Source organism: Ursus americanus, chromosome 34 (assembly GCF_024610735.1).
Source record: "Ursus americanus isolate L20-20 chromosome 34, mUrsAme1.1.p, whole genome shotgun sequence".
Classification (NCBI taxonomy): domain Eukaryota; kingdom Metazoa; phylum Chordata; class Mammalia; order Carnivora; family Ursidae; genus Ursus; species Ursus americanus.
The window spans coordinates 7,662,004-7,675,432 of NC_142160.1; the positions used below are offsets into that span (position 1 = coordinate 7,662,004).

Consider the following 13,429-nt stretch of genomic DNA (forward strand, 5'->3'; position numbering starts at 1 on the left):
GTTAACTAAAATGATACTTTTCAACTTGTCACACATCCTATTTACTAAATTAGGCACCCATGATATTTCACTGTATAAAAGCTCAGATGTCTCCCAAAGTATGGAGACTTGCAACTGTTGAGAATATTCAAAAGACTATTTGTACAAATAAATTTACTGTACGCCTTGAAAGCCCAAACAGCTTAGATGCCCAGGACTCAACTCACAGATGGGTGACACAGACCACTGCTGTGATCTCTGAGAGCTCAGAGGGAATTGGAGAGGTGCCAATAGACTAGAGCTGAGTCAATATTATCTAATATCTTCTGGGCTGTTTTAGTATGTCTGAGAAATTTTCTTTCCATTGTCTCAGCAAATTTCAATTATGCAGTACGTTGTTAGCAGCTATAGTCACCACGTTGTACATTAGATGCTCGGACCTCCGGCCCCTACTTCTGAACGTTTATATCCCTTTACCAGCCTCTCCCTCTTCTTTTCTGCTCCCCACTCTAGGCAGCCACTTTTCTACTCTCTCTTTCTATGAGTTTGACTTTGTAAAAGAAGATTCCACATATACGTGATAACATAGTCTATTTGTCTTCCTCTGTCTTATTGAATTTAATGCCATCAAGTTCTATCCATGTTGTCCCAAATGGCAGAATTTCCTTCTGTCTCATGGCTGAATAATATTTCATTGGGGGAAGTAGATAGGTATGATATAATATATATAACAAAATATATATCACCTCTTTATCCATTCATCTGTTGACACTAGGCTATTTCCATGTCTTAGCTATTGTGAATAATGTCGCAATGAACATGGGAGTGCAAACATCTTTTTGAGATAATGATTTCATTTCCTTTGGATATATACCCAGAAGTGAGACTGCTGGATCATATGGTAGTTCTACTGTAATTTTTTGAGGAACATCCATACTCTTTTCCACAGGGGCTGCACCAATTTACATCCCTACCAACAGTGCACAAGTGGTCCTTTTTCTACCTCTGCTCACCCACACTTGCTGTTTCTTGCCTTTTTGATTCTAGCCCTTCTGATAGGTGTGAGGTGACACCTCATTGTGGTTTTGATTTGCGTTTCCCTGATGATGAGTGATATGAAGCATCTTTTCATGTGCCTGTTTGCCATCTATGTTTTTTGGAAAATGTCTACTCAGTCTCTTTGCCTATTTTTTAAATCAGGTTGATTATTGTTGTTTTTTTTTCTGCTATTGAGTTGTGTGAGTCCTTTATATATTTTGGATATTAGCCCCTTATAAGATGCATTTTCTACCATTCAGTAGTTGTCTTTTTATTTTGTTGATGGTTTCCTTTGCTGTGCAGAAGCTTTCTAGTTTGATGTATTCCCAATTATGTATTTTTCCTGTTGCTGCCTTTGCCTCTGGTGTGAAATTCAAATAGTCATTGTCAATACCAATGTTGAGGTATTTATTCCTGTTTTCTTTTTTTTTTTTCTTTTAAGATTTTATTTATTTGAGAGAGAGAGCACACGAGCAGGGGGGAGGGGCAGAGGCACAGGGAGAAGCAGGCTCCCCGCTGAGCAGGGAGCCCAATCCAGGACTTGATCCCAGGTCCCTGGGATCATGACCTGAGCCAAAGGCAGCCGCTTAACAGACTGAACCACCCAGGCACCCCTCCCTGTTTTCTTCTAGAAGCTCTCGCCTGTGTATTTCTTTTCCTCAAATAATAGAAAACATTTCTTTGTATTCCATCTCTTTAGTTATTTTACTTTTTCTCTCTATGCCTGGAGAATACTGAATGTGAAAAAAAACCCTGTTGTGACATTAGAATAAGATTTTATATATATGTATACATATGTATATCTATTCATTATGTGTATATTTTGTATTCACGTGTATTTTTTTTTCCTTATCATCAACAATCACCTTCCCCAGAGCACATACTGAGAATAAGCCTGTTAGCTTTGTGAGCACAGGACCGGAGAATTCCCTGAGCCCAGTCTCTTTGTGTCCCATTATGCTGTGTCTCATGACACTGGTGAATGCAAATATGGCTGACAAGCATAACGAAGGCTGTCACATCTCAGAGTGGTGCCTGTTTCCACCTTGCCATTCCTTGTCATGTGTGTGTCCAGGGATGACCTTGCCCTTTGAATCTTCTAATAGTTTCTTAGAATTGTGTAGAAGTGCAGTGGTCAGTTCTGTGGTTCACTCAGTGTAGAAACGGGTCTGCCTTTTATCCTTGCAGATCTCAGCTCATTTTCAAATACCTTGAAAAGATGCCGGAATGAGAAAAAGGAATCCTCGGTGTTCAGCCAGCGGACAGAAGAGGCATCTGCGGTGCAGTACTTCCAGGTCAGGAAAGATCCCCCAGGCAGGAAGGAGTTGTTTCCAGGTGACACACACCTAGGAACACACCTGTGGACACACCTGGGCAGGCTGGTGGGCCGAGAGGCGGCAATGGGCCTGGCGCTGCAGCTTCCCACGGTGCGGTCCCCGGAGCAGCAGCAGCAGCAGCCCTTGGGTTGGAACCCTCACTGCATGACTTCTCAGGTTACCAGGACTTGGGCAAGTTGCTGTATCTCACTGAGCCTCAGTTTTGTCATCTGGGGAATGAAATTCATCTGATTTTGTAATGATTTAATTTGATTAGAGGATATACATGAATCATTTAACTTGGTGCCTGTAACAGCAAACTCTACCAAAGGGGGCCGTCACAGTAATATTTGTGACTCGGTGTACATGGATTTGTATGTACCATGTCACCCAACTGGCTTGCCTGATCAGGATTACCATCAGCACCACCTTCTGCCCTACTCCTGCCCTCACTCAGCATTTCTGTCCAAGTCCTGTTTTTCTCTCCTGGCTCAGGAGACTCATTAGGGGTGTCCCTTTTGGCCCTGGCCTCTTTCTCTCTCACCCCTGTTACTCTTGATCTGTGTATTCTTGTAGCCTCTGCTTTGGGAAGGGACCCTGGGCACCTATCTGGCCAGTATCTATTGGCCTGAATCTATTGCATGGAGCAGCCTTCAGAAGTCTGGGGTCAACTTACAGTTCTGGACCTTATAAATAGGGTGAAAGTGGACAGGTCACTGCATCTTTCAGAGCCTCGGCTGGCCTATGCGTTACGCTCAGCCTACCTTGACCAAGGTGGCTGTAAGAACCAGATGCTCATGAAGGTGATGCCTTGTGGGTTGTTGACTCTCCCTATCCTTCTCTTTTCCTTACAGTTCTATGGCTGCATTTCCCAGCAGCAGAACATGATGCAGGATTTTGTGAGGACAGCCACTTACCACAGAGCCATCCTCCAGAACCACACTGACTTTAGAGACAAGGTAATGCTGGCAGCATGTTATTAATCTCAAACCATTTTACGAAGCCTTGTCAAAAACTAGAAACCAGACTAAGCTTTAGTAGAATTACCATACAACCCAGCAATTCCACTCCTGATTATATACGCCAAAGAACTGAAAGCAGGTATTCAAACAACTGTTTGTACATGAATGTTTATAGCAGCACTATTCACAATAGCCAGAAAGTGGAAAGAACCCAAAATGCCCATCGACTGATGAATGGAAAAGCAAAATGTGGTCTGTACATACAATGGAATATTGTGGGTGTCATTCATATTTATCTAATCCATAAAAAAATGCAGTGCTGGTACATGCTTCAACATGGATGAACCCCAAAAATGTGCCAAGTAAAAGAAGTTACAAAAGCTCATGCGTGTGATTCCACTTACCCAAAACATTCAGAATAGGCAAGTCCGTAGAAAGAAAACAGATTCGTGGTGGCCAGGGGCAGAGGGAGTGGGAAGTGGGGAGTGGTGCTTCATGGGTGCAGGGTTTCCTTTTGGGGTGATAGAAATGTCTTGAAACTTGATACAGATAACAGTTGTGTAACCTGGTGAGTGTGCCAGACAACACTGAATTTTACAATGTAAAGTGAGTAATGGTTAATTTCACGTTACGTGAATTTTGCCTCAATGGAGAAATTAAGCTTTGAGTGCCAGGAACGCAAGAGCCTGAATGCACTATGTCTTGGAGCACTGAATGGGTTAGGACCTCTGTTGCTACATAATGAATAGCTCTTACTGAGTCTCCTCGCTTCAGTATTTTTCATAGACTCCGCAAGTGCCTGCACTGATTTCCTTCACAAAATGGATCTGAATGACGAATGACTGCTAACAGATTAGCCAAGTGTTGCCCATTATTCTCCCACTTGTTAAATAGCCAGTGTTCGAAATACCATGTGGCTTCTCTCAGAGATGTGAGGACTGGTCAGTAGAATTGGCAGTCCTGGGATTTAGTTTTATGTTTTCTCCCTAACTAGCTGTGTGATCTTAGGCAAAACACTAAACCTCTCTGAGTCTCACAGTCTCTTCTACTGCCATAGCAATTGTAGACCATGGCCTCTGATATTTGTAGCACTAATTCCCTTGGAAGGGTATATTGTAATATTGAAATAATGATCCTAATGACTCATGGCTCAGCTTTTCTTTCATCAAGAGATAGTCTAATTTTTTTTACCTTTATCTCTGTGCTGTTCTTCTGATATGCTTTCACCAAAACACTATGACAGAGGTTGATACTGTATGGATTTCAGAGCCAAGGGCTTAAGGGGCCTTGTGGCTCCGGGCCTCACCCTCTTGGAACCCTGAGATTACCATACCATGAAGAAGTCCAGTCTAGCCTACTAGAGGTTGAAAGGTCACATAAAAGAGCACTGAGACACACCAGTCAAAGGTCAGCACCAACTGCCACTCCTATGCGTGGGGCCGTCTTGGACGGCCAGTCCAGCCACCCCTCCAGCTGAATGCAGAAACATGAATATATGTAGGGAAGACCAGCAGAAAAGCTGCCTAGCCCTCCCATGGAAGTGAGAGAAATTCTAAATTGTTTCCAGTTTAAGCCACTAAATTTTGATGTGGCTTGTTATGCCTCAGTAGTTAGTTAAAAAAGAAAATGCATGAAAAAGTAGTGATAAGTGGTCGCACACCTAGAAGTTGATTTGTCACTGGCTTTCTTTTCTTTGTCATTTCCGGTCCGCTCTTGAGCTCATCAGAGGTGGTGGTTTTTTGTTGTTGTTTTTTGTTTGTTTGTTTTTTGTTTTGGTTTTGTTTTTGTTTTGCTTTTTTGGTTATTCTGTTTTCCAATTTCCAAATTTCCACCTGGCTCTTGTGTATGTCATCTGTTGGCTTGCCTGGGACTTTCTCTTTTACCCATTGGTTTCAGAAGTGTTCATGACTGCTGGTTGGAGCTTTTTTTAAATCATAGTTTTTGTCAGATAATTCTAACATCTGTGTTAGTGCTGTGTTAGCTTTAGTTGATTGTCCTTTCCAAGGAAATTGAAATTTTCCTGATTCTTCATATGGCAAGGAATTTTGGATTGCATTCTGTACATTTTGAATATTATGTTCTCAGATTCTAGGTCTTGTTTAAAGCCTATGGAAAATGTTGATATTTTTGTTGTAGTTTTCATTCAACTTGGATAGGTTCTGACTACAAGTTCCACTTCCCTCAGTGGCCTTCTGAGAGCTCTGGTTCTCATGTCAGCTCAGTTTTTCAAAGCCTTCGGCAGTGCTGTTTGGGTCTGCCTGTGTGTGTCCCCCAGTGGTCAGTCTGGCACCTGGGCAGGGTTTTCAAAGGACTGATACGCAAATTAAGATCCGATACATACATGTACAGATTGACTGTGAGCCCAGGAATTTATTTTAAAAAAAGAAAACTTTATGGAGTTGCTTTGCCAAACTCCTTCCTCTCTGTGATTTCCCTGGTACTTTCTAATTCCCTGGGATCACTTGTCAGTCTCTGACCACACATTTCACTTTGTCATGCACTTCATGACTTGGCCTACATTGGCCAACCAGAGAGAGGACAAAGAAAGAAAAGGCAGCAGGGGATGGTCTCAGGCTTTGGAAATGACAGTGCCACTGAATGCAGAGGCGGGTTCCCCTCCCTCGTAGTTTTGGCTCCTGTAGATGGATGCTGTCACTACCATTAGATCACTGGGGGCTGGAGCACAGAAGAGAAGAAAGGGGAGGAAAGAAAGGAGGGAGAGGAGAGGGAAGGGAAAGGAGAAGGAAGAGGCAAAGAAAAAAGAGGAAAGGAAAACCAGAATATTTCCATGTTTGAGATCATAGTTTCCTTTGTTGATGCTGGAGTCAAAACTAGGTATCTCCAGTAGCTCTCTTGTCTGCACCCTGATGCCCATTTCTGGTGTGTTGCATTCCCACCATGGATGGGGTGGAGGATTTGGTTTCGTAATACTTTGAATTCTGGTCTTGCCCAGTCCACCTGCTACTGTACGCTTTTCAGAGTCTTCAAGCACCTGTTTCATGCATCCTGTCCAGGGTTCACAGTTCAGTGGCAGAGACAGGGCGAGGTGGACTCTCTCTGACTTAGGACCAGATTGTTTCTAAAAGCCAGATCTAGGTACTCTGGTGAGTGAGGGTGATGGTAGGAAGCAAAGGTAAGATGAGAGATAGTTGTGTTTGGCCACAAGGTCTCCTATGTCTTGTCATATGTTTTGAGGGACCCAGGACCCTGGCCTTGCCAGTGGGGCCTGCCTGGTTAATAGACAGGAAGTAAAAATTCCTAACAAGGAGGACCTGATTATGACAGGTGGGCAGGATTAAGATAGAAGGGAAACACTTGTTTCTTTTGACACTTTAGCTGGTATTCAAGATTGTAGGTAAGTAGTCTTACCAAAGGTAGGTATTTTTTGCTAATTAAAAAAAGCACAACTCTGAAATATTAATCCCTTCTTCATGGTTTGAAGGTGTTTCCTGGAGGTAATACTTTTATTTAGGGAAACTTCTCTCCCTCTAAAGTTGCTTAGTTTTAATCTATAATCTATTTTCTGTTATTTATAATCTATTTTCTATATTTCTATAATCTGTTTTGAATTCTGGGCTTATAGTTTCTAAAGACTGCTTCCCAAACTACCAATCACATGAATAATTTGCATTATAAACTTTCACAGAATTTCACATAGATTATGTCACTTGACCATTTCATTTGTGTATCTTTTCATCTATAAAAATGAAGATACACCAGATCATCTTTAAGGTCACTCACAGCTGTAACCTCATTTGATTTTGCAAAATATCCTTTTCCTGCCAGCCTAAAAGGGGTTTGTCTGCCAATGAAGTAAAATAGGCTTCTATCTGTTGGGGTTTATGAAGGTGATAATTAATCACATGGTTGATAATTAATTATATCTCTTTCCCCCTCTGAGTTCTGAACCAATTTAGAAATAGACACAAATGTCAGGTAGAAATAATAGCTTTATGGTTGTTAATGGTGATTGGAGAACAGGGCTTGGACCTGTGGCCAAATAAGGCTTCCTATTTCTTTCCCCACCAGACTGAACTTTTTCACCCATTTGTGTGCTGAATAGCCAGGCTCCCTGGATAAGCCCAGAGCCTGCCCGGCAAGCCCCTGTGTAGGGAACTCAAGAGCACGTGCCTGAGCAGGGGCGGGCAGGTTGGCCCTTTCCAAGCTCCGGGCTGTGCATGCTCAGTCCTGTTTCCCAGTGTCACCAGGCCCATGGGTCACTCCTACTATGAGGGAAAAAGAGGAAGGTCAGTACACTTTTTCCACTACTGATCTCTCCTGGTAGTAAATATCCCCTCCCCTCTGAAAACTGAAATAGCTAACTACCCCAGTTTTAATGTCTCAAGAATCCCCTCATTCCTAGACAATCTAGAATGGTTGCTCACCCCAACTCTGAATCTACCAAATCTACCACAAATCCAAAATCTTTTTAAATCCTTTTTTGTTTCCTTTATCATTCTGAAGACCAGTCTGGAATAACCCCTGTGAGTCCATGGAAGATGCTACCTTTTCACTAAACCCTTGTATTCTTTCTTGATGAAATTAATTACCTAAAGGGCATGGGTTTAGAATGATCAGTACCAATGATCGATACTATTATTGATTGAGGAACATAGTATATGCAAGCACCATGCCAAGAACTTTCCATATACTGTTTCTGTCTTAGTTCAGGCTGCTATAGCAAACTATCATAGACTGGGTGGTTTAAACAGCAGACATTTATTTCTCACAGTTCTGGAGCCTGGGAAGGCCAAGACCAATGTGTTGGCAGAGCCCATGTCTGGTGAGGACTCATTTCCTGGCTTTTAGATAGTGGCTTTCCTATGTATCCTCACACAGCCCAGAAGGAGAGGAAGTTCTTTCATGTCTCTTCTTATAAGGGTACTGATCCCCATCATGAGGGCTCCATGCTTGTGACCTCATTATTCCCCAAAGGCCCATCTTCAAATACCATCACATTGAACTTTCCAAGATGGTGGACAACGAGACCTTAGTTTTGTCTGGTCCCAGGAATTCAGCTAGACAGCTATCAAATCATTCTGAACACCTGTGAACTCAACCGGAGATCTGAGAGAATTGCTGTAATTCTACAAATAGAAAATCGACCAATTTCTGCAGGGTAGGAGGTGTGGAGAAGTGAAAACAAGGCAATATATCGGGAAGATAAACTGCGAGGGAGGGAGCCTCCATAAGCCAGGTACTGGAAAGTGATATAGCAGCAGAGTGCAAAATGGGAAGTTTTAGAAGACTGCTCCGGTGAGGGACATCCCTGCCTGGAATTCACTTAGACAGTGAAGCTGGGCAGAATCCTAGGTGGGACACTGTGGTCTCAGGATTCCTGGGGTCACAAGAAGACTGGGGTGCCTGAGTGTGGCACAGTTCCCAGGCATCGGAGCAGGGAAGGCAGCTGCAGTCAGTGAGCCCAGGAGTGGGCTTTCAGCTCAGGTTTGCCATAAACCCAGAATCCTGGCACAGTTGGGTGACCTCTCCCAGGGGGAGAGGTGTGGGTACACGCCATAGGAGTCTGCAGGGTTTGGAGACTCAAAGGGAGGGTCGCGTGTTTGAGATAGAAATGCTTGGTCACAGGCTGGATGAACACAGAGTGGGAACAGAGACCAGGAAGACGAGCGATTGACTGCTTTTCCCTGAGGGTACACTGAAGAGCGGAGGGGCCCTAGCTTCTGGATCTGGGGCTGGAGATCAGGAAGCCGGCATTTTTATTTCCATCCTCTAAAGCCACGGAAAGACTTCAGAGAACAGAAGCCACAGAGAGCAGGCCAGAGCTGCTTACTCAGTCTGGCCCACTGGCAAGGGTGGTGCAGTTCCATCTGGGCAATGACACCTGATAGTCAGTGCAACAGGCCCCTCCCCCAGGAGATCAGCAAGAACAGCAGGCTAAGACCAAGTTTACCGATCATAGAAAACTGCAAAACTCCAGCACTAGGGGAAAATAGTATATAGAATTCATGGGGTTTTTTTCTCATGATTCTTTAGTCTTTCAATTTTAATTTTTTCTCTTTCCTTTTCAACCAGTTTATTTTATCAACTCTTTTTTAAAATCTTTTTTAATTTTCATTTTTACAGTTACACCCTATCCTATTGTATTTAATTTTACTTTGTGTGTGTGTGTGTGTGTGTGTGTGTGTGTGTGTGTGTGTGTTTCTTTCTTTCTTTACAATTTTGGGATACAGTTTCTTCTAACAAACAGACCAGAACACACATAGGATCCAGTGTATTGCTCTGTTCTGTTCACCTGTCTGATTGTATTCTTTCTTTCTTTTTTAAAAAATGTTTTTTTGTTTGTTTCGTGTCTCTCCTGATTTTTCTTTAAGATTGTATTTATTTATTTGACAGAGAGAGAGCACAACTAGGCAGAGCAGCAGGCAGAGGGAGAGGGAGAAGCAGGCTCTCTGCTGAGCAGGGAACCTGACGCAGAGCTCGATCCCAGGACCCTGGGTTCGTGACCTGAGCCAAAGTCAGCCGCTTACCCGAATGAGCCACCGAGTAGCCCTCTTCTGATTTTTTAAGCGTATATTTCTCTGAGATCGTTGTTGCCATTTTAGTATTTTGTTCTCTCATTCATCTGTTCTTTCTGGACAGAATGAGAAGATAGAAAACTCACCTCAAAAAAGAGAGCAAGAGGCAGTACTGACTGCCAAGGACCTAATCAGTATGAATATAAGTAAGATGTTGGAACTAGAGTTCAGAATAATGATTATAAAGGTACTAGCTGGGCTTGAAAAAAGCATAGAAGACACTAGAGAATCCCTTTCTGAAGAAATAAGAAAACTAAAATTTAAGTCAAAATTGAAAAGGCTATTATTGAGATGCAATAACAAATGTAGGCTCTAACTGCTAGGATAAGTGAGGCAGAAGAGAGAATTAGTGATATAGAAGACTAAATGGTGGAGAATAAAGAAGCTGATAAAAAGAGATAAACAACTGGATCACAAGGGGTGAATTCTAGAGATAAGTAATACCATAAAGCAAAACGATATTAGAATAATTGGGATACCAGAAGAAGAGGCAAGAGAGAGAGTGACAGAAGGTATATTGGAGCAAATTATAGCTGAGAACTTCCCTAATCTGGGGAAGGAAACAGGCATTGAAGTCCAGGAGGCACAGAGAAGCTCCCCTCAAAATCAATAAAAATAGGTCAACACCTCGACATGTAATAGTGAAGCTTGCAAATCTCAGAGACAAAGAGATAATCCTGAAAGCAGCTCCAGGCAAGAGGTCCATGACCTACAAGGGTAGAAACATTAGACTAGCAGCAGACCTATCCACAGAGACTTGGGAGGCCAGAAAGGACTGACATGATATATTCAGGGTGCTAAATGAGAAAAGTGAGCAACCAAGAAGACTTTATCCAGCAAGTCTGTCATTCAAAATAGGAGAGAGAAAAAGCTTCCAGGACAAACAGAAACTAAAAGAATTTGTGGTCACTAAACCAGCCCTGCAAGAAGGGGATCCTTTAAGTGAAGAGAGAGCTCAAAAATAACATAGACCAGAAAGGAACAGAGACAATATACAGAAAGAGTGACTTTACAGGTATTACAGTGGTGCTCAATTCATATCTTTCAGTAGTTACTCTGAATGTAAATGGGCTAAATGCCGTATTCAAAAGACATAGGGTATGAGATTGGATAAAAAAGCAAGATCCGTTGATATGCTGTCTGCAAGAGACTCATTTTAGACCCAAAGACACCTCCAGACTGAAAGGAAGGGGGTGGAAAACCATTTATCATGCTAATGGACATCAAAAGAAAACAAGGGTAGCAATCCTATATCAGCCAAATTAGATTTTAAACCAAAGATTGTAACAAGAGATGAGGAAGGACACTATATCATAATTAAAGAACCTATCCAACAAAATCTAACAATTGTAAATATTTATGCCTATAACATGGGAGCAGCCAATTATATAAACCAGTTAATAACAAAATTAAAGAAACACATTGATAAAAAATCAGATTTAGAAGATAAAAGACAGGTTTCCTGTAGAAGAGGCAGAAACCAGAGCTGACCAGTGGAATGTTAACTATGTTGAAACATCTGCTAAAACTCGAGCTAATGTTGACAAGGTATTTTTTGCTCGGATGAGGGAAATTTGAGCCAGAAAGATGGAAGATAGCAAAGAAAATGATGGGAAAAAAAGAGGAAAAGTTTAGCCAAGAGAATCAGAGAAAGATGCTGCATTTTATAATCAAAGCCCAAACTCCTTTCTTATCCTAAATAAATAAATAAATTCATGGAAACAAATGAAAATGAAAACACAAGTGTTCAAAATCTTTGGGATGCAGCAAAGGCAGTCCTATGAGGGAAGTATATAGCAATACAAGCCTTTCTCAAGAAACAAAAAAGGTCTCAAATACACACCCTAACCTTACACCTAAAGGAGCTGGAGAAAGAATAGCAAATAAAGCATAAACCCAGCAGGAAAAGATAATTTAATAAAGATTAGAGCAGAAATCAATGAAATCGAAACAAAAGGAACAGTAGAACAGATCAATGAAACTAGGAGATGGTTCTTTGAACGAATTAGTAAGATAGATAAACCCTTGGCCAGACTTATCAAAAAGAAAGGAGAAAGGACCCAAATAAATAAAATCATGAATGAAAGAAAAGAGATCACAACCAACACCAAAATATTACAAACAATTATAAGAACATACTATGAGCAACTATAGGCCAACAAATGAGGAATCTGGAAGAAGTGGGTGCATTCCTAGAGATGTATAAACTACCAAAACTGAAATAGGAAGAAATGGAAAACCTGAACAGACCCATAACCAGCAAGGAAGTTGAAACTGTAATCAAAAATCTTCCAACAAACAAGAGTCCAGGGTCTACCAAACATTTAAAGAAGAATTAATACTTATTCTTCTGAAATTGTTTCGAAAAAGAGAAGTTGAAGGAAAACTTCCAAACTCATTCTATGAGGCCACCATTACCTTCATCCCAAAACCAGACAGAGACCCCACCAAAAAGGAGAATTACAGACCAATGTCCCTGATGAACACGGATGCAAAAATTCTCACCAAGATAACAGCCAATAGGATCCAACAGTACATTAAAAGGATTATTCACCAGGACCAAGTGGTATTTATTCCTGGGCTGCAAGTTTGGTTCAACATCCACAAATCAATATGATACATTAATAAAAGAAAAGACAAGAACCATATGATCCTTTCAATAGATGCAGAAAAAGCATTTGACACAGTACAGCATCCTTTCTTGATTAAAACTTTTCACAGTGTAGAGATAGAGGGAACATACCTCAGTATCATAAAAGGCATATATGAAAAGCCCACAGCTTTTCTCATTCTCAATGGGGAAAAACTGAGAGCTTTTCCCCTAAGGTCAGGAACATGACAGGGATGTCCACTATCACCACTCTTCTTCAACATAGTACTAGAAGTTCTAGCCTCAGCAGTCAGACAACAACAAAGAAAATAAAAAGGCATCCAAATCAGCAAAGAAGTCAAATTATCACTCTTCGCAGGGGACATGATACTGTACATGGAAAACCCAAAAGACTCCACCCCAAAATTGCTGGAACTCATACAGGAATTCAACAAAGTGGCAGGATATAAAATCAATGCACAGAAATCAGTTGCATTTCTATACACTAACAATGAGACAGAAGAAAGAGAAATTAAGGAGTCCATCCCGTGTACAATTGCACCGAAAACCATAAGATACTTAGTAATAAACCTAACCAAAGAGGTTAAGGATCTGTACTCAGAAAACTATAGAACACTCATGAAAGAAACTGAGGAAGACACAAAGAAATGGAAAAACATTCCCTGCTCATGGATTGGAAGAACAAATATTGTTAAAATGTGCTACCTAGAGCAATCTATACATTCAATGCAATCTCTATCAAACTACCATCAACTTTTTTCACAGAGCTGGAATAAACAATCCTAAAATTTATATGGAACCAGAAAAGACCCTGAATGGCCAAAGGAATATTGAAAAAGAAAACCAAAGCTGGTGGCATCAGCATTCCGGACTTCAACCTGTGTTACAAAACAGCATGGTATTGGCACAAAACAGACACATAGATCAACAGAACAGAATAGAGAACCCAGAAATGGATCCTCAACTCTATGGTCGACTAATCTTTGA

General features: G+C 41.4%; 1 protein-coding gene across 1 annotated transcript in view; it reads left to right on the plus strand.

Moving 5' to 3' along the window:
* Positions 1–13,429, plus strand: part of LOC123776427 (histone-arginine methyltransferase CARM1-like) — a 267,557-nt gene that overhangs the window by 170,150 nt on the left and 83,978 nt on the right. Inside the window, exons 3-4 of the mRNA XM_087858769.1 lie at positions 2,206–2,312; positions 3,188–3,292. Coding sequence (XP_087714895.1) covers positions 2,206–2,312; positions 3,188–3,292 — 212 coding nt within the window. The remainder of the gene's footprint in view (positions 1–2,205; positions 2,313–3,187; positions 3,293–13,429) is intronic.